Raw genomic sequence first — 20,974 nt, forward strand, 5'->3', positions numbered from 1 at the left:
TCCGTATTCTCCTATGATAACAAGAAGTTGTTTCTTCCTTTATCACAAGGGAGTCTTTATCTCAGACCCTGCCTTCTTCATGCCATTCCACTTGAAAATCCTCTTCCATGAACCAGTCCCTACACCACTGTTGAAAATGCTTGTCTCTTCCCTTGCCTACTGACTAGCTTAATGAGAGATTGCATACAAAAAAAAAAAAAAATCAGTCTTTGTCAGTCGTCTTTCCAGGGCAGGAGTGTTCCAGGTTCCCCCTTTATTCCTGTCTAGGGTATCAGTACCACAGCTGACATTTGCAAGCGGACTATAGCTTCGGCTTATCTAATTGTCTGGTTGTGCAGGCTGCATCCCTGGGTGTGTTTTGGTGAAATTAAATGCAGTATTCTAATAGCTCTTACAGCTATTGCTTCCTTTCAGTTCCTTAGCTTTGATGAAAGAATCTCTATTTCCATTTAAAGTGGGTTTTGGTACGTAATCTGAATTCCTAAAACATTTCCGATCATGTTCTTCTGTACAAAAACCTATGAAAACGATAATTTGATCTTCAGAGAGCAATGGCCCTTATCCAAAATAGAAAAGATGTATTTTGTGTTTCCATATCCATTTATGCATACCACAGAAATATTGATAATCAATGTACATAATAGTAATGACTATCATAAGAAAATAATTAATATAAAAACCCAGGTTATTAATAAGAAAACACCTTGCCACTGGTCTCTGTAGTGAACCTTCAAAATGCATATCACCTTGCATGAAGGTAAATTAGGATGCGAGCATTTAGAAGCGGTCATTAGTAGTTATTTTATTTGTGCATTTTTTTATCGCGCGGTCAGGCTGAGTGTAGCAAAAAACACCTGCAGTGTAGTCCCTCTTTAGAAAGTGAAAGCTCGTACTTATTATAGAAACAACCTTCATTCATATTCATCTGTGCATGTGCTATATCCGATTTCAGAGGAGTAAAAATGAACCTCCCTTGATTTCTGCTTAACTAGATTTATTTTATATTGCACACAGAAATGCACAGAATATTGGCCAGAGGAACAGGTCACCTATGAAGGAATAGAAATCACAGTTAACCAAGTCATACAAGCAGATGATTACCGTTTAAGGCTCATCACCCTAAAGGTAAATCATTCAAATGTACTTAAAATAGCTTGGAAATCTAAACCATTAAACAGGACTGCTCATGGAGAGCTATGTAGAAATCCTCTCCACAGTGTACTACTGCACAAATACCTCTTTTCATTACTGCAGTTGTTGCAGCTTTGTCCAGTTCACCAACATACAAAGGGTACGTTAATGTAAGCAGTCAGATATTTAGACTGAGTATGTACAGCCTGAAGATTTCCAGAGCAGTTGCAGTAGTAATGGATTCACTGACTGGAAGAAACCAATGAGTCATTCTGTGCCCATGTCTTCTGTGTTGAATGGTCTTTTAGAATGACATGTTAGCTCAAGGATAGCTTCTTACCAGCCTTTGCAGGTTATACTTAAGACAGCACTTATAGAGTAACCTGCTAAACTCTGTGGTGATTGTCTGCAAAGTTCAAAGGCTTGGGTATGCTTTGGGCTACTGACGCAGAAAAAGCATTATTGATTTACCCTACTGGGGGTCTGTATGTACGTCTGTAGTACAGGAAACATTTAGATTGTACTTCTTGTCTTCGTAGAGGCATTGTTAAGATGCTCTCAGACTGCTGTGTACCCACCAGTTTTTTATACCTGCAATGACTTTTGTGCTACTAACAAGAGGTGGGAGAGTGGAGTACTGAGCAAAACAGCTTTTTAATTTTGCTTGCCTGGCTTCAGTTTCTCTAAGCAGTAGAGAAGCCGGTCTGCTTGTCATTTATCAGTGGTGTGGTAGCACCACTTCTGTTCACCATGGCTGAACCCCTTTTAATAGGTAACATTCTAATTTATGCAACAATTTATTCTGAGTAATTCAACTGACTTGACATTGAAGAAGTTTTAATGGATCATTCTAGTCTAAGACAAACTGTTGATGCCCTTTTAAAAAAAACACTTCACTGCAGCATCCCCCATGCCAACATTTCTAAGCGTAGTATCCTTCCAGCTAACTAGATGTGTAGTTTTATATGCCAGTAACCATTCTGTCATCTTGTGGGTAAAGAGTTTCAGCATGTATTTAATTTTTAAGTACTCAGTTGCTACTTACCTAAAATACCATTTTAGTCTTATTCTACAACTGTTTTCATCATTAGGTTCTAGAGTCTCGAGCTACATATTTTTATAAGAACAGTCTATTTACATAACCTTTACATGTCGTTTATCTACCAGATCTACACCTGACCTCAATGTAACAGCACATTTTCTTTCTAGGCTGAAAAAAACCTCCTTTATCCAACCAGTTTCAGCCATATGCTAATAAGCAGAAAGCCAGCATATGAAATCCTGTGTCTAGATTGAGAGCATGGAAAGTCTGTCACTCATGCTTTTGGCAAAGATAGCAAGGAGAATATCACACACTCTGACAAGTGCGAAGTAAAGATGAGTTTCAAGTGTGTTGCAGGCTTGCAGCAGTCTTAAATACGGTCTATCTCAGACAGTACAGTGCAGCAGAAAGAATAATACTCAGCTTAATTCTACTAGAATGAAAGTAGCTTATAGAATTGGTCAGTTTTTTTAGTTATGATGACAGAACAGCGTTCCCTCAGTAAAAATCTGCAATCTCTACCAAAATAGTTTCCTCATCATTGTTTTAAAAGTCACAGTTAAGTACAGCATTTAATATTAATGAATATTGCATTTCTTAAGCATGGTATTAACTTTAGTGCTTTAAGTTGGAATTTTCTTTATTTTCAAATTATTCTAACAGAAAACCACCTTCTCTCTGCTTTCATGGAAGGAAACTTTTTTTTTCCTCCTCATGGGGGAGGGACTGTTCAAATTTTTTTCATGAAGGTAATAGCCAGTCTCATTTTCAAATGGGAATTACAAGGGAGCAGCTTTTAATATTAATATTGTATTAGCATATCCGGGAAAGAATCTCATTTTACCAGGTGCTGCACAATAAGCAGCTCATAACAAAGAAATAGTCCTGAAGAGTTTACAATGAAAGCATAAAATACATATGCAACAATACAAGTGTAATAAGCCACACTCCCATCTTGCAAGTACCTTTCATGCTAATACTCATCCCTGCAGAATGTTTTCTTCCTACAGCGACGTCTCAGTGTTGTTCCAAATCCTCTTGTCCTTGCTCAATTCTTTCTGAGGTAACTCTCTCATGTTAGAGAAGGAGCTTCCGAATTTAGACTCAGATATGCATATGTCTTTCCTGCATATATGCCTGTGCTGGATCCCGCAGAAAAAGGTCAGCAAACTGAAAGCCAAATTATTTGTCAGGGCAGGCATACCCAGTATGCTCAGGCACTAACAGAAAGAAGAAAAGAAAAGCCAGAGTAGCGAAGTACAGCGAAGTCAAAATTAAAAAAATATAAAAGTTCCACCATTTCTCAATTGCAGTCAAGGAAGACAAATAGTTTCCTGTCACAAGCAGTACTGAAGCCTTATTGGCAATACATGTTTCTAAGGATGTAGGTCCTTCCTGCTCAAATGACTTGATTATTTTGATTATTTACTTTAAGCTCACATCTCCAGTTTATTTTTCAGTTAAGCAACACTTTGGTTTCCAGCATCAGTGGAGCAGTCCCACAAAAAAAATGTTGGGTGGTGAACTGTTGTATTCTAGAGCTGAAATAAAGGCTCCATCTGTTAAGCTACTGTTGCCTAGAACTGTAAGTTTGTCATGTAATAACAGTAGTGGAGTTAGCCACTCTGGACTATACATATTCTAACTGCCATGGCAGTGAAAACTAGAAAAGCCATGAACTGAATCCTATATTCTGTTAATGAGAGGTTAAGTGACCAGAAATGTATGATACCACCACCAGCACTATACAGCTACTGCATGTGTTAAAGGATGGACTATCATAGTTCTCTCTGCACATGAGACGGGATTTGGCAAGCCAAGGGTTTTAGAAAATGCTCAAGAAAGGCTTTGCAAGGGCAAGGCTTGTTTTCTTTTTCAGAGGAACCAGCCAGTGTTTAGCCACTGATTTAGCTACAGCATACATGATGGTAGGCTTCAAACCATCATTTAAATCTTGCTTCATCCTATGTGTTCCCAAGCCTTCTCAAGCTCAAGAAAGCACCAATAAAGAATATTTTATTAAAGTCAAAGTAAAGTGTACAGAATCACCAAAGTCAGGATTCCCTAAGCAGAAGTGTAAAACTGGCAACAGCAAGGACAAAGGTGAAGACAGCTGGCGTTTTCAAATTAAAATTTGTCAAAATTAAAATTTTGGCTGCTTTTTGTTTCTGCCAAACGAGTGACTTTTTGTAATGATTCATGTTTTTCTTTAGATGGCTTTTCTCTTCTTGCTTTTCTCTCAGTATTATTGACAACATTTTAATTCTAATTTTCAAAATCAACTTAATGACTCTATTATTCATAACTTTGGTGGCTCACACATAGTCGCATATTCAAAAGTGACTGTATATGTTCATGTAAGTTCCTGCTGCAGTTCACTGTAGTGAGGTCAGGTGCTATTCATCTAACCATGATAGCCTGGAGCTCCATGACAACTAATCTCCTCTCTTAACCCAGAACATCCTCTCAGCAGGGTTAATAGAAGGGAGCTGAAGGGAGGCTCTGTGCTGCAACAGTAAGACTCTCTCCTCCTAAACTGAGCTAGACATACCCTTAAGGTTTCTACAGTTGTTTTAATAATCAATTCAAACCAGCATGAGCTGGAACCGTGACTAAATGAAGTCCAGCCTCCCTTTGCCTAGCCTCTTGTCCCCACCCTTGTGCCATCTCCTCTCATGTGCCAACACAAGTATTAGTGTGACTCTATGGTAAGGCAGAGGGTGAAACTGATCCAGCTGAAAATGAATCCAGCAGGATTTAAAAAAAGAGTTTAGGTAGATCACTTCCCTGATCCAGTTCACAATGAAGTGACACAAAAGCATTTGCAGCCCAAGAGAAGAATGGGAAGTGGCAGCCACAGAGCTCTTTGTAAGAGCCAGCCAGTCAGAGGAACTTACAAGTCTAGATAACAGAAAGTATTTCAAAATTTTTGTGCCTCGTTCTTCAGCAAGAGCCAAAGTTGTTCGTTCTTCCTCCCTTCTCAAATTCAGCCAGCCATGTGTTTAAGAGAAGGCTGTGGAAACTAGCGTACATTCCTGGACCTTTTGAAGACATTTGTGTAGCCCAGTGCCAGCTGGCTCATGTAATGGCTGCGATGGTAAGGTCAATTCACTGAGCTCCATTTTATGATTTGGCACCTTTATAAATCATGCAGAAGGATGTCAGTTTGAACACATAAAATCAGAAGCACACAGTGCTACTTGGCGCTCAGAAATGACAACGGCATTTTTGCTATATTCCTAGCCTTGCTGAGACATTGATAGAATCAGAATTTATGTCACAAAAGAAGCCCTGGACTGCAGCTAAATACAATTCCCACCTTCCACAGTGTCTCTGAATTTCTCACCACGTCTAAGAGAAGCATAGAAGTGACGAGAAACTGATATGAGCCTATCTGTCAGAGGAGATAGAAAAATAAACTTTCTTCTCTCTCTCTCTCTCTCTCTCTCTCTCTCTCTCTCTCTCTCTCTCTCTCTCTCTCTCATCTATCTATCTAGCCGTCTAGCTATCAAAAGACTGAGATACGGCTCCTGGCTCCATGCATTATGAAAGCAATTATGTCACAAGCAGAGCTCCAGCTTTGCTGAATGAATCTGTCAGGAGGAGAACAGGCTGACTAGAGTTGTTTTGCACACAGCTCTTGGCACTAAAAGAGCAGAAGAATTTTAGTGAGGGTTTTGTGGATTTTTGTTAAGGCAGTTCACTGAGGTGCAGTGTTGATCTTTGAAGTCTAGATTTCTGTGTTGTGTGGGTTGCTGTTTGGATCTCCTCTTCACTTTAGCATTAGTTTATTCATCTCATTCTCAAAGAAAAGGTTAGGTTTCATTATCACTTCATAACCAGAAGTCTCTTTAAAACTTTGTGATGTTTGTCTAAACTGTCTATCTAATTGGATTGCAGAAAGGTGAAGAAGTCAGAAACCTGAAACATTACTGGTATACGTCTTGGCCAGACCAGAAGACACCAGATCAAGCTCCCCCTCTGTTGCAGTTAGTACTGGAAGTGGAAGAGGCCATGCAGAATGCAGAAGAGAAGAATGCCCCAGTGATTGTTCACTGCAGGTAAATAAACGTATCTGACTTCGCAGGGCTTCCTTGCATGCAGTGGCACGCTGCAGATGCTGTCATACTCAATGACAGTATCAGTAAGTAATCAGTAAGAGACGTGCTGGAGATCTTGTCCAACTGCTTGTGAAATATTCTTGGATTTTCTAAAATTTAGAGATGGTAATTTTGTATTGTCAAGAAGTGTTGCAATCAATATACAGATGCAAACTTAACTGAGCACAGAAGTTGGTAGCGGCTTAGTTGCAAGTCATAATAGTCTCATTTCGTTTGCCTGACCAGTAATATATGTATTGAATGCTCTTAAGAGAGCGCGGTCACCAAGGATGAACACATGTGAATGAAATTGAATTGCAAGCAGAAAAATGAGAATATTTAACTTGAAGCCTCAAAACCCTCAGCTTTGTAGGTCGCTTCTTTGATTTCGTAAAGCCTTTGTTAGGCTGAAGACAATAATTAACTTCAATATATAAAACAAATGAGGTAGTGTCAAAGTTGATTGCAGTGAGTAGTTATCAACGTAGTGGAAAGCCTGATGATGCAGTAGCATTGCTGGGATAACTTCCACGTTTTTAAGGAAAATAAACTTATCTAGGCCAAACTTACATTTTTTATAAAAGTAATTGTTTTGCTGGAGTGGACAGCTGTAAGAAATTTGACCTAGGTCTGTATAACATTTTCTAGGAAAAATCAGATGGTAGCTATCCAAATGCTATAACAAATGGTGTCGTATCATGCAATGGAAATGTTTTTAGAGGGACTCTGTTGTGACCTGTTGGTTCCCCAGTGTTCTCAAACATCCTTATTAACTATCTGTAAGCAAACACAGAGTAATAGGTAGTAAAACGTTCTTACGATGCCATGTTACCTAAATAGTATCGGAATCATACAGTTTTCTGGTTGATCTGGATTGTTTGAGGAAATGAATTACTTAAAAGATGCATTCTAGTGGAGCTAATGAAAAGATCGTATGTCTAAGAACAATTAATGATGTCATGCTTAGGGTTACCATTTCTTGGAAAGCAGGTAACTTGTAAAAAAACCTTAGAGGTCGTATTAGATATCTGGTTGCATGTGGGCTCCTTGTGTGATGATGTAGCTGAGAGGTCAAATACACTCCTTTGATCTGGAAGAGGAAAGCCAAGAAGAAATATAAAGTTGCTATTACCTCTACGTGCAGCACTGGTGAATCTTTACTGAAGTTTCATGTCCAGTTCTTGTGCCAGTGCTTTAAAACAGATTTTGACAAACTGGGGGGATTTCAGAGAAAAATAACTGAAATGGTTTATAGCACTCATAGCAGGTCCCTGTTGTCCTTAGAAATCTGTGATTCTCTAAGAGCTCATTGAAGACTCATGGTATTTGCTGCAGGTAAAGATTCTGGTCACTGTGTCACTCTTACTTTGCATGTTTGTTTTGTCTTCTTGTATAGTGTCATTCCATGATACAGTAACAATTTGGGGTGTAATGGGGCATTTTTATTTCAAATAACTACTAAGAGACATGATGATAGGATTCTAAAGTATTTTATGTGATAGCTGGGGACCAGAGCCATTTCAGATTAGTCTCAGTTAGTCATTTTATCCAAAGAAGGGCTTCAACATACTGCCTCTACTTGAGAGTGGTATGTGCAGTGAACCATTAGCGAGACTTGTGCTGTGCTGAATACTGTAGCTCCTTTGACCTCCATGGGAGATGCTTCACCCTCAGTAGAACATAATCACTGTGTTTTTGGCCTTCAATGATAATACACCTTTAGAAGAATAAATACAAGCCTAGTCATGAAGCTATACTTAATGGCAGCTTCATGTTAAAGATAGGCTAACAGTCGTGTCATGGTCCTGTGAATAAGGTGCCACTCATGTGCAGTCTTGGGAGGATTATGGTTTTATGTCTCAGCCACTGAGAGACCTGCAGCTTGGTCAGGGACAGGGTGCTGTTTGCTTTCTGTGAAAATGAGGGTCATTCCCTCTCTTTGTAAAATACTCTTGGTTAATTCGATTATGGTATATGAAAGATGAAGGGCTTTTTTGTAACTATTGATTTGCATCTGCATGCAGCAAAGAGTACTCTGAAGTGTTTAAAATCTTGATAAACAACACTAGTTATAGTCAGGAAAAGATAAGAATCTGCAAAGCATGCACCGACAGTTTCAGGGACAAAAATCCTAAGTCAGTTAGGTACCTCCATCACAATTGTTTGAAGACTGAGATTAGTTCTTAGGGAGTAAGACCGTTCCCCCAGCTTCCATTGACTTGCCTTGATTTGGTCATTCTATACTACAGCTTAAAATGATTCTACTGTGGCTGTTGCTAATGTAGTTTCCCTAAACAACACAAAGGAGGAGTCAAAAGCCTGTCTGTGCAGTCAAAGAAACCCTATTAGAACTTTGCTAGCAGCTATCTGCAAAGTCCGTTGTTGCTTGTACATTTGTTGCCAGTGTTTTTGTGTTATGACTTCAGCGCAATTTAAATGGAAGCAGGATTTCTTGCAGTTGTGTCAGGTAATTATTCCTGAGGATGCTCACTTAATTATTTAGCACGTGAGATGGGCTGTCAGCTTTTGCTGCCAGTTCTTTATTAGGTGGTAAGAAGAATTCACAGCTTTGATAGCACTGTGCTTTTGAGAGTAAAATCAATTCTGGTCATTAAACAAGGAATACATTAGATAAAAGGTGTTCAGGAAAGAAAAAGAAATTTATTTAAGGGTGAATTTTTTGTGTCCTACACTAGATGAGAGAATTATGAGATTGCAGATCTGATCAGCAAATGGCATTGCACTTACCATATTGGTGTTGACCCTAATTATTTAGGCAAAATTTCTTTTATAGTATCTGTGAACGAAAAGAGCTTCCAAAGAAGCTGTTAGGATTAAGACTCTCAAAGCAAGGGTTGCCCTCAAACGTAGTGCAGCCAAGAAACACTGCTTAATTGCTTATTTTAAAAGAAAGAGTTACGTAAGAGGGCAGACAGAAGCCAGGTAGTCCATTTCTAGCACTATATGTGCAGTGTTCGCCCTTCTAGTGTGAGTGGCTCACACTTAATTGTGTTGTCCTAGTGAAATTAATATCTTTTTTTAGTTACAGCTTTATATTCACAGGCATCAATCCGACACCTGACGGAGCTTGGAGAGAGGAAAGGGCTAATGGGATCTGATTGTTGGTTTAATGGTGTTCGTTTAATAAGAATGTTCCAAAGCAGTTCTAACATCTTCACTGCCTCTCCTTTTCCCTTCTGTAGTGCAGGCATCGGAAGGACTGGCTGCTTTATTGCCACTAGTGTTTGTTGTAAACAGCTGAAGAGCGAGGGCATAGTTGACATATTGCGAACAGCCTGCCAGTTACGGTTAGACAGGTAAGACAGCCTGTTTCCTTTCTGGAAAAATAAAAAGAAAAACGTTAATCTTTACTTAAAGAGAAGCAGGAAGAGAGAGGAAAACAAAGGCACATGGAGGCCAAGGGAGAATGTTCCTGAAGGGAAGTTGTCCCATTCTGAGCAGTTCTGACCTGTAATCGTTGCCTATTTTATGAGAGCAACGAATTGTAAAGAACAACCCTAGCAGCTGAGCTGGGTCCACAGCTGACATGAAAATCTGCACAGCTGTAGAGACTTCAGTGCAGCAAGGGATAACCTTTTATCCCTGGAGTTGTCCTCCTCTTTATCCAGAAGCAAAGGCTCAAAGGGTGTGCTGCAATCAGATTCAGAGCAAGAGATCTGTGCTTTGCTCTCAGGAGTTAAGAGACCTGGCTTTGCATAGCTGCAGCTGTGAGGACTAGTGGGAGGACACAGCTGCCTGGAGCCTCATAGGGAGGGGGAGAGCATGCATGGGCTGGAGTGTTTGCAGACATATGAAAGGAGATGCAAAGAACTCAGAAATTCAATGGTTTCCAGATAAGCATTTCACCTTGAGTTTGATTATGAAGTAAACAGACTTGAATTTTGCACCAGAGATGTTATTTTTCCTCTCCTACTGGTTTCAAGTGCCATCAAAACATGTCTCAGTGCTCTCTGTAATGATAATGATAAATGTAGTCGGGGGAAGAGATGTCACGAAAAACATACCAAAGATTTTTCTTAAAAAAAAAGAAAAAAAACCCTCAACCCTACGCTGAACTTTATTTCAGAGGAGCAATTATGCTCAGTGGGAGGCAGAAAATGAAATGCTTGCTGCCCTGCTGAGGCTCTGATAGACAAGGACCTGCAGGGGCCTGGAGGTTTGGCTATTTCAGTGGATTTCAAGGCAGATGAGGAAAGGCTTCTTGAGAAATAAGAAAACCAGAATATGAATAGGGACTGCTGGTTTTTCATGGCCCAGTGAAGTTGGCTGGATCTGAAATATCTTGTATCTGTGTATAATGTTACACAGGCAAATAGCCATACAAATGAAGGTTGAAGACACCTGCTCACAAATGTGCTTGGTACAGAAGGCCAATTAAAAATACTAGCCTTTCAGGGAGAGAAGAACTGGCAGTCATTTGCAGAGGGAGGAGAAAGATCGCGTTAAAGGAAGCCACAGAGGGGAAGTCTGTAGGGGCTCCTCTTGCTGCCATGTGCCTCTCAGGTTTGGGGTGGGATAGGAAAAAAACGTTTAAATCTTAGGGGACAGAATAATCACAGGAGGGAAAGCAGTCAAGTCACCATTCTCGCTATGGGAGACCATATTTTCTTCAAGGAATGGGGGAAAAAAACAGGGCTTGCAGTCTCTTGGAAGCTGAGTTGCCATACACTGTCATTCTCACTAAAACCTCACAAAATCTCCGGGTGACTCCGGGAGCATCATGTGGGGATGAGAGCAAGCAGCTACAGAGAGGAAGATCCTTTCTGCCTTCTCCCCCTCCTGGCTGGTGGGTGATGGCTAGACAAAATAGATGTGTGGGGAGGACTAGTCAGCAGGGACTTGGAGAAAGAGGATTGGGTACAGACAAGAGCAGGTACGTAAATGGATATACCTCACTGCATGCGCAGCAGTAGAGGGGTTGGCACTAGCCCTAAGCATCCCCTCTGGTTGCTGAGGGGGCAAAAGGACAAATGTTTCTTTCCCTTCATTCCCTCACAGATCACTTGCAAAAAGCCCGTGTGTTGGGCTATGCAAGTAGTGGCCCACACTTGGTCCTAAAATAGTCTGGTATGACAAAGGAGAGGAACTGGTCATTCCTGCATCCTTCCCATGGTGCTGAGAGACATTTGCTGTCCTTTCCCACAATGCAACTCGCATTTGAAAAGTTTCTGTGCTAAACAAGGTTGAAAATCTAATTTCTCTGTTCTGTGCCGAAGCCTGGACAACAAGCACGTGCCAAGGTGTGCATATGTGCATGTGTGTGTGTGGGAAGGGGAGGAAGCCACCACAGAGCAGGGAACCAGATAAAAAGGAAAATCATTTCCTGCGTTCTGAAACTCGATGGCTACCCTAGGCACTTCTGTTGTTACAACTTCAGGGTAAAACCTCACTGTTAATAACATTGCATGGAGAGTAAGTGCCAGATATGACTAATGTTCCTTATGACTGACAGAAGTGTATTTAAATACAGCGTGCACCCACATTTGCTGAGCTGGACCACAGCACCTTAGGAGGGTGCTGCCAGTCTGCCATCCATTTGGCTCAGAGGAAGCAATTTTTCATTAATTTCCTTTGTTGGGGGTTTCAGAGGAAAAGGGCCACCTATGCTCTTTCTCAAATTGACACAGTCTTTTAGTGCTAGCCACCCATGGGTTTCCACGTTCCTGAGCACCACTTGTGGTCTCCACCTCTTTTTGGCACTGCATTCCCTGGATCTCTGCACCAGCGCTACTACTGGCACAATTCTGCATAAACCTTCTGAGAATTTGAGCAACAGGTTTTAATTATTTTTGTAATAGGTTATCAAGGGATCATATCACTTGCTGAGGTACTCTTAGCAGAATTTAAAGTGCTAGTAAAATCTGCTTAAAATGGACAACTTTATCCTTGTTCTTTTGGTTAATTTCTGTCTCCTACTTTAATACTATGCATTTTGTTAACATGCTGTTTGCAGAAATGCGTAGGTTAATGATACATGGAAAAGCAAATTATATTTCTGCTCTTACTTGCATTTACTTTCAGGTTTGCAGTTTTAAAGAGAACAGCAAAAGCTGAAAGGAAAGCTGAACCAAAGCACGAATTTCTGTGCTGAGGGTCTTGACTACTATCCACACCTTGATTAGTAAATTTAGCTACCATTTTGATTTGTCTTTTGTTAAAATTCCTTTTTCTATTAAAAAAAAAAAAAAAACTTGTTAGCCATTCCTGATTCCTTGGTGGTCTTGCCAAAAGCACGGCCCGGGATGGGCTCGCTTTTAGATCCCTCATTCCAGAGTGGGGAAGTTGTGTGCTGCATTGGTTCACTGGGCTGCCCTAGCCCTTTGTAGTCCTGAATTTGGTCCCTAGCATGTCTGTAAAGTCTTGGAGAGGCTACTTCACCTCTTTATTCCCCCTGGCCCCATCAGTCCATTTAGAGTTTTGCAGTGGGTGCTGTTTTTCACTGTGCTTAGAATGGTGCTTAGAGTATAGGCACTCCAGTGATATGGATGCAAATTATGATGATGTCCGTAGTGATTTAAGGCCTCTGCTTAGAAAAATGAAGGTAAAGCCCATTCCTGTTCTGTAGCAGAGACTTTCAGAGTGGAGCTCGAGGTCAATCTGTGAACTGATTGCAATCAGTGAGCACTTGTTCCTTCATTTCAGGAGGCTTAGGAATAGACTTTTTGTGTCTAACACCATTTTCATGTTAGCTGTGCCATGTGCTAATATGTTATTTGCATGTAATAAGGCTGCTGTTTCCCTCCCCTTTTTTTCTTTCCTTTTCAGGGGAGGAATGATCCAGACTTGTGAACAGTATCAATTTGTCCATCATGTCATGAGCTTGTATGGAAAACAGCTTTCTAGAGCAGCAGAAGAATAAGTGTTCATGATATTCCTAAAGGCTAAAACCAAGAGAACTTTTGACTGCATTCATATATATTTCAGATCTGATAAGAGACACATGGTAACCTGGCTGTCTTAGCTGGAGAGAGAGAGAGAGAGAGAGAGATACTATTTTACTTTGATATTGCTTTTATGCTCTTGTTTGCATTGACATTTAAGAGCTGAGGTATGCCTTGTCTTAAACATATGTGACAGGACATAATCTTCACCAAAAAAGGCTTATTTATACTGTAAATAAGAATAGTAGCTTCATTTGTTACAAAATCCAAAAAAAACAACCCCACTGTCTTCAGTTTGCTATTTTTAAAAGATAATTGCTAATATATCCAAATACAGTGTGAAACTTTTTGAATTGTCATGCTGAAATATGTACCGTATGTTGAACTAAGCTTGAAAGTAACTTTTTGCCTCTTTCTGATTGTTTTTACATATAAAATTACCGAATACTGTGTATATCGTAAACCTTCTGAGCCTCTGCATTGAAAGATTCAAGTAGATTCACAGTGAAGTGATGTTTCACACCTCATGTTTGCTTGTTTGGGGGTTTTTTTTGTTTGTTTTTTAAAAAGTCACCACCAGTGTTACCAGAACTAAGGGGAAAAAATTATTTTATTAACATGAGCCAAATTCTCACCTGCAATTCCTTCCAGCAATGTACTCCAGAATCATAAAATCTGGGGTGAATCTGAGGTGAATAGGAGAAGTCAATCTGAACATAGACACTTGTCGCTTTACCTTTTCTTTGTTGGTATTTTGCAGTCTCAGCCTACATCCAGATGTGAGTTTTGCAAATAGTTTCTCTTTTTACATAGAGTCAGACCACAATTCAAATACAATTTTCCCTGAAATTTGAGGTTTGAAGTCATGTGAGGAATTTTGTGACTTTAATTTATCTTTATTGAAAATGTAGTGATAAGATCCCTTGTGTTCTATGAACTTAAACTTGTTTCAAAGCTTTGAGGGTGACTGGATGCCCAGTGCTCATTAACAGTAATGAGACTAGAAATGTAAATCCTATAGGCAGCTTTAAAAAAATCTCAGCCTGAGTGTGTTGACCGTTTTTTTAATAAATTTGCCCTCAAACCAAATTTAGACAATCATTAGCCCCTTCTAATCACTTGTCTGGGCAGCAGTGTTTCCTTTTAGATAATACAAACTGCTGCCCCTGCTTTTCTTTTTAGACCTCAGTCTGGCTGAAGACTTAAATTTGTGCTTAATGCTTAGAGGTAAGCACATGTTTTGATTCTTTATTGAGCAAAGAAAGAAAGGGAGGTATAAGAGATCCTTAACAAGAGCAGATGCGCATTTTGTGAATAAAAGCTGTAATGATCTACTAAAAATACTTTTGCTTCTCTTTTTTTGTAACAATAACCCAAACCCACCACTTTTATTAGTGCAGGAGATTGAGAATTTACTACACTTGCTAAGCAGGAGAGGGTAAAACAGCACTCAGAACAATAAGGGCTGATCCTGCTTCCACCGAGGTTTTGCCATTGATGTCAGCAGGCGCAGGGTAGGGCCTGAAATGTTATGCCTACAACTTACTTTGTCACTGTGGGGAAAGTTTCCCAGTGTTTCAGTGCATATCCTTTGTGTTTATTCTGTATCCATGAACCTGTAAAAATCCTGTCGGCAGGGTTTGCATGAATGTGTGGCAAAATGTGTTACCTTTAAACCACTTGATTTTATTGCTGTATTTAAAATACCTCCTTCAGTGAGAAGCTAGCAGGAAGAACTGGCGTTCTTTTTTAAAAATACTGACGGTAGTCATTAAATAGAGCAATAAATTTAAGCTTTTGAGCATAACATGACTGTTAGTTTTATGTAAACCGTGCTAGCTGTCTTTTCCCCATTGCTACAGATTCTTTCAAAGAGGTAATGCTATTCTAAGCACTCTTTAGAAATAGCAAAAGCACCGCTGATGTTCTGAATAACATTAAGTGGAACTCCCTATAAATAATTTTTTCAGCTGTTCAGTGCCCTTCAGTGTCAAACCTGAGTAAGTGAATAAAATGACTTGTTGTGTCATCAGTTTGCTGTGTATCTAATAAAGAATATTTGTTGATGATGGATAGGCATGTGCATATAGGAGAGAAACTGAATGTATAAGTTGCCTCCTGTACAAGGAGACTTCCTAGAGGAGAATTGCTCTATGGCAAACAAGATGTGAACGAATCTAAAATACTGGTCTTAAGATTCATGTGCAGATCCTTAGCAGGTATTAATCGTCATTCCTTCACTGACTTGAGGAGAAGTAAATGATGAAGGAAAAATACTGATGAAAAATACTGATGAAGGAAAACTAGCTTTTTGCCCACTCCCATTCTGCGTATATAGAATGTCCTGAGAGAGTGGTCTCTGGCATATTATGGCTGTTTTGCATCAACTCACTAGTTCAGAACAAGTATAAGCCTAGCTGCACTGTCTGGTTATGAGGGCTATACTGCCACTGTCTCACATCAGGCAAGAACATACCACTTAGTCTGGACCAAAATATTCAAATGCTTCTTGACGTGTTATTTTGTCTAATAGAGTTGGAGATAATCCTCCTATTTGCTCTTTGTCCTTACCGTAATTAATATAATTAACACATTTCTCTCTTTTTTTTTCTTTATAGAGTTTAAAGTCTGAAGGACATTAGATCGGCTCTTCTGACCTCTTCTGACTGCAGAGGTAGTCTTAAGAAGTGCTTTAGGATTAGCAGAAAGGAGCCCTGGCTGTGCAGAAGCACTTGAGATGAGTGGGGCTGCTGGTTCTGTTATTCAGTAGGTTTGAAGCTGAGCTGACAATAGGAAAAAGTATGCTGTGCATCTTCCCAGGCACCTCTCTTTACTGGGGACTCTGTCTTTAGGAAAAGAAAAAAATCCTTAGCACGATTTAGCCACCCTCTCCGCATCACTGACCAAGCCTCTTTATACCAGAGACTACAGCATTAATATCTGCAACACAGTTGTTCCCCAGACAACTAAATTCCTCTCTCCAGGTGGGTTAGCATATAACAAACCTGAGATGATTTTATTTAGAATCAGTTATAATGTCTTCTCTACCCATTTCATAAGCTTTTTTTTGTATTTAGTGAACAGAGCAGTACCTAGCTGGATTCCTGATTTGGTCATTGGCCATCACACTTAAGCAATGCGAACCTCTTTCTGTTTCTGTCTTGGTAACATGAGAGCAATGACACTTTCTGTCCCTTTGTAGGTACTCTGAGATCAGCAGATACACAGGGTAAGGTAAAAGAAAAGACTTAAGCTCATAATTAAGATCCTGAGCTGTCGTCAGGCAAAGCACATCTCTAACTATTTGAAAGATCAAGATAAAGATGATTTGGTCAAACTATTCTCAAAACGTCAGCCACCTAGCAGTCATATGCAGGAGAATATCACATTTAGTTGCAGGACTTTCAAAAGTAACTAATAATTCTGGACATTTCCTTTGCAAATAGGTTTTTATTTTATTTTATTTTATTTTATTTTATTTTATTTTATTTTATTTTATTTTTTGGAAAATCTTGGCCTTAACCTGTGAATTTGCTCAAGACTGAAGAGAGAACTAAACAGGATCTTCGTTCCCATCATTTACCTGCTGTCTATGCAGTGGTGGGACCGTGCAGCTTGCACACAGGCAGTCTTAGAAATGCATGTGTGTTGCCTGGTGAGCTGGCAGGTTTTAGGAGTGGATCTGCACTGTGTGACTTCTGACATGTTTTTTTCCCTGGAAACCATTTTAAGCACAGGGAAATGGTAAATTTAAACATTTTTAATCATAACTGTGTCTCTCTTTCCATTTTCAAAGTGAAATGAAAGCATTATACATTTGTTAGGGAGAAGAACAAAAGCACATTTTCTAAGATTACCTTTCTTCTGCCAGGTCTGTAGATTTATGTTTACTGGTGTCTGTGAGGGTGACTGTCAGCACAGGATAAAGTAGAGCAGCTCAGGACTCCTGTAGGAAAAAAATAATTATTCAAAAGCAAAGAAGAAACATACACGAATGAAAGCATTTGCAGCTTTGTTTGTGAGGGACACATGCAAAGCACGGCATGCTCTAGAAAATGCAGGCATTTGTTTCTGGTGTCTAAAGAGAGTTCTGCATATTCATGAACAGTTGAATTCTTTTTATGGCAGAGAGGGAAAGATTAGAGTCCACTCCTCTCTGAGTACTGATATAGATCAGGCTCTAGCACCTGAATACAACAGACTCCAGATTCTCTTGCCATGGCATGAAAAGCACAGAAGGGAGCAAGATTAACTTATGTACAGGGGACCTGCCCAAGCTTGTTCTCCATGCAATCCCCAGCAGGGCAGCAGGCATTGATGCAGTTGACAGAAAAGCTGAATCACAGAGAAAGGCCGAATGATTTACTTGGAACTAAAAGCCGTGTTGACACTGGAGCTGACAGTATGGCTTAGAACTTCTAAGAAGATAAAGCTTAGGCAGTCTGGCGAAGGACTTGGGTATTGCAAATCCTGGCCCTCCATTCTCTCTGCTGGACCCTGCTACTCAGCTTGTTTCCTATAGCTTATTTTTCTTTTATCTATCTGTTGCTTCTTAGGCTGAAAATAAAGTTAAACAAGTCACTGCATTGCACTAGTTTTACTCTAAAGTGTTGATTGCCAGTGTTTTCCAGGAAATATCTCTTTCCTCTGGAAAGAGCCTGTCTTACCAGACAGCCTTCAAAGGGCTTAGTCTCTTCTGCGCTACCTTTTAATCTTAGTACATTTCAGAATCCATGGGACAGAGAAGTCCTGTAGCACCATGTGTCCTATTAAAAACATTTTTCCTTTGACAAAGGGTAACGTTTGTCTGAGTTAAAGTTTATTATGTCTGATCTGAACTCCTTCAGTCCTAGAATCAGCTGTGAGGTGTCTACTTTCCTCTTAAAAGGCAAAGGCTTTTTACAGCAACACTTCTCTCCAGGGACCAGAAGGAAAAAAATCTGCATAGATCCTTGCTCTCATCCTTCTCCTTTGCATGCTTAGCTTGTTTGCCTCTGAAGTGGACACAAAGAAAACTGTCAGGAGTTAAGAAAACTTCTGAAATAGACGCACAAACAGTGGTAGCTTGTAGGTGAGCTCTGAGCAAGGGGAAGGCTCTGTTAGGATGGTCTACTTGTTCATCAAGGGAAGAAGGAGAGGCAGAACAACATTGTGATGGGTAGAACAGAGGTTTGGGGTCAAGTGATCTGGATTCTGTACCTTGATATTACACTTTGATAACTAAATCAATGTTTGAGTGTCTAGGTTTGTAGCCTGATTTTATAGGTGACTGGATTTGTAGTGGCATTTGTGGCACTCATGGATTTCTCCCTTTGTTGAGTGAGGAAGAAAATGTCTTCATGGACACGTGTGGGACATGGGCTTAATTCATTAGGTCTTCCCAAGAACTGTGTTTTCCCTAGTGTTCTTAAATTCATGTGCTTAAATTGGAAGATCCTTTTCCTCCATGGAAAGGGTAGGTATAGTCAGCTGATTACCTTGCTGATTACGTTCCCTTTCAGAGGGCTATTTCCCTTGAAGCAGACATGTGGGTATTTGTGCAAGTTTGATTGTGGGCTCAGGCAGAGGATTTAAAGAGGTCTTTTATTTGACTGCATAGTTTTTGGATTGCCAGACCAAATGTGAAAAGGAACCATCTGCTTCAGGACTGCTACTTTTCTTTTTGTGTAACAAGCAACGGGACCCATTTGCTTCCTCATCTTAAGATGGCATCAGCCTGCTTTTCTGGGCTCAGGCACATCCTGAAATCCCTTCCTAAGCTAGGCCTTATGTTGTCAAGAGAACATGCTTGTTCCCAACTGAAGTGTTCCCTCAAGTGTATGGTCTGAAAAGCACGAGACTTATCCTGCCACACGTGAGGATGAGATATCATGGATGGAATAATAAAGGAGCACATTCATGGAGCCAGACCATTGCCTTAATGGTAAAAGTCCCAAATGGTAGAAGACTGCAATTCAGTACAAGGGCTGCAACTGTTACAAATATGTTTCAAGAAAAAGCATGTGTGTGATGCACCTTGGACTGGAACATTTCCAGCTTAGATCTGGCTTATGCTTTAAACAGGATGTGATACTTTAAAGGAGATGCGTGCTTTTTTTTCTCCTTAATTTTCCCCACTTTATGTGGTCAGCTATGATGTAGCTGCTGACTAAGGGTTTCTTTGGCCCTTTGTTCAGATAGGTAAAGCTAATAAGGCACCACAGAACAACAGAAACCTCCTTTCTTAGGATAACTTTGCTTCCTTTTGCCTTAGGAAAAGGAAAAATAGGTGTAATTGGTTTCACTACATCTGCTGTCCTCCTCTGGGTCTTTAGGCTATTGGAGGAATATGGGGAGCAAACATTTAGCCATCACCAAGGTCAGGGGAACGAAGAGATCATTCAGAGTCACTTCTTCGCTTCTTGAGGCCTATATTAATTGCAGCATAACCATACTCAATGATCCAAACCAAAAGCTGCACTTCTCATTCATATGCATCCATTTTCCCCCGTGGCAGAGTGTGCACATGTGTGCACATGTGCGTGTGCCCATTAGTGCCCACAGTAGCTGATGTAAGAACAGAAGTGTGAGGGAGGATTCACTAGCACTGTGAAATGAACATGGAAAGGGACTGCATGGCTTTTGAGTCCATTTGGCTTGGTGGGAGGAATTGAATTGGGTTGGTAGTGTTTTGTTTTTGTTGGGGAAAACGTGCCCAGATACCAAGTCTGTCTCTTAGTTGGGCTCTTGCTTCTGAATTAGAATTTTGAAGAGGTAAGTGAAAGTTGGTGCCTTGATAGATTTATAGACAATGAATAAATAATACCTTAGTTGCTTCAGACTAATCCCATCTCCACGCTCTTCTGATTTGATAAATGCATCTGTTCTATTGAGAACACCAAGTTCCAGAGGAGGGATCACAGAGGCTCTGTAGGGCTGGGAATCCCTCTTAATTTTTGCTGTTCATGGTATTTTTTTACTTACTGAAAAAGCGGACATTGTTTCAGTCTCTGCACATTTCTTTCTTTATTTCTGTCAGGATTTTTAACCTTCCCTTTTCTTTCCTAGAATAGCAGAAATCATCTGAAATCATCAGTAAAGGCTGTATATTCCCTGGGGATGTTCCCATTGCCTTTCTGTGGAGTTTTCCACTAGAATTATCTCTGATAGCCTCTGGAAATTGGCAACTTCTTCAGGTTCTTTGGCTTTCCATCTTCCTGTATCTCACAAAGCACAAGTGGATTATTACCCAGGTGCCTCCGGAGCTAGACTCCCTTCTTGTTTGATCTTAAATAAGTAAGAAACAGCAATCCATTTTGAACACACATCAAATGCAGTCAGTGAAGAGAAGCAGTTTCTCGCTGCTAGTTCAGCATTGGACACAAGCAAGAGAGTTGGTTTCTAAATTGTGTCACTGTGAGCTTCTTAAGATTTGAAAAATCTTAGAATTAAGTCCCAAGGCATGCAGAGGATTGGGCAGTGGAGCAGGTGAGTAAAGCAGCATACTGTATGCCTTCTCACTTTAGCACTTGGTACTGCTGGAATGGTTGCCCCATGATGGTTGAAGGCAAAATATGCTCCTTCACGGGGCGTTTGGGATTATAGAAGAACATCTCTCATCCCTTCCTGAGCAGCCCACTTATTGCTTTCTCCAGTACCAATGATCACTGGTATGCAAGAGGAGAAAGGGTGAGGACAGAAGAAAGAGGGAGGTAAGGAGAGGGGAAATAAACTTTAGGCAGACCAGGCAAAAGCAGGAATGGCCTCTTTTTCTTGGCTCCTTGGTTTTTAGGAAAGGCTTTACAAATCGTGTCTCTGTG

At 40.2% G+C, this 20,974-nt stretch overlaps 1 protein-coding gene across 19 annotated transcripts in view; it reads left to right on the forward strand.

Moving 5' to 3' along the window:
- Positions 1-15,207, forward strand: part of PTPN5 (protein tyrosine phosphatase non-receptor type 5) — a 90,418-nt gene extending 75,211 nt beyond the window's left edge. For 13 of the 19 annotated variants that reach the window (XM_068944873.1, XM_068944863.1, XM_068944870.1 and 10 more), the window contains 4 exons: positions 1,015-1,125; positions 6,074-6,234; positions 9,477-9,590; positions 13,060-15,207. In XM_068944873.1, the coding sequence (XP_068800974.1) occupies positions 1,015-1,125; positions 6,074-6,234; positions 9,477-9,590; positions 13,060-13,153 (480 nt within the window). In that variant the 3' untranslated portion in view covers positions 13,154-15,207. The remainder of the gene's footprint in view (positions 1-1,014; positions 1,126-6,073; positions 6,235-9,476; positions 9,591-13,059) is intronic. The other 6 variants (XM_068944865.1, XM_068944874.1, XM_068944864.1 and 3 more) reach the window with 1 other exon arrangement.
- Positions 15,208-20,974: the final 5,767 nt, after the last annotated feature.

The sequence above is a fragment of the Struthio camelus genome, chromosome 5 (genome assembly GCF_040807025.1).
Source record: "Struthio camelus isolate bStrCam1 chromosome 5, bStrCam1.hap1, whole genome shotgun sequence".
Lineage (NCBI taxonomy): Eukaryota > Metazoa > Chordata > Aves > Struthioniformes > Struthionidae > Struthio > Struthio camelus.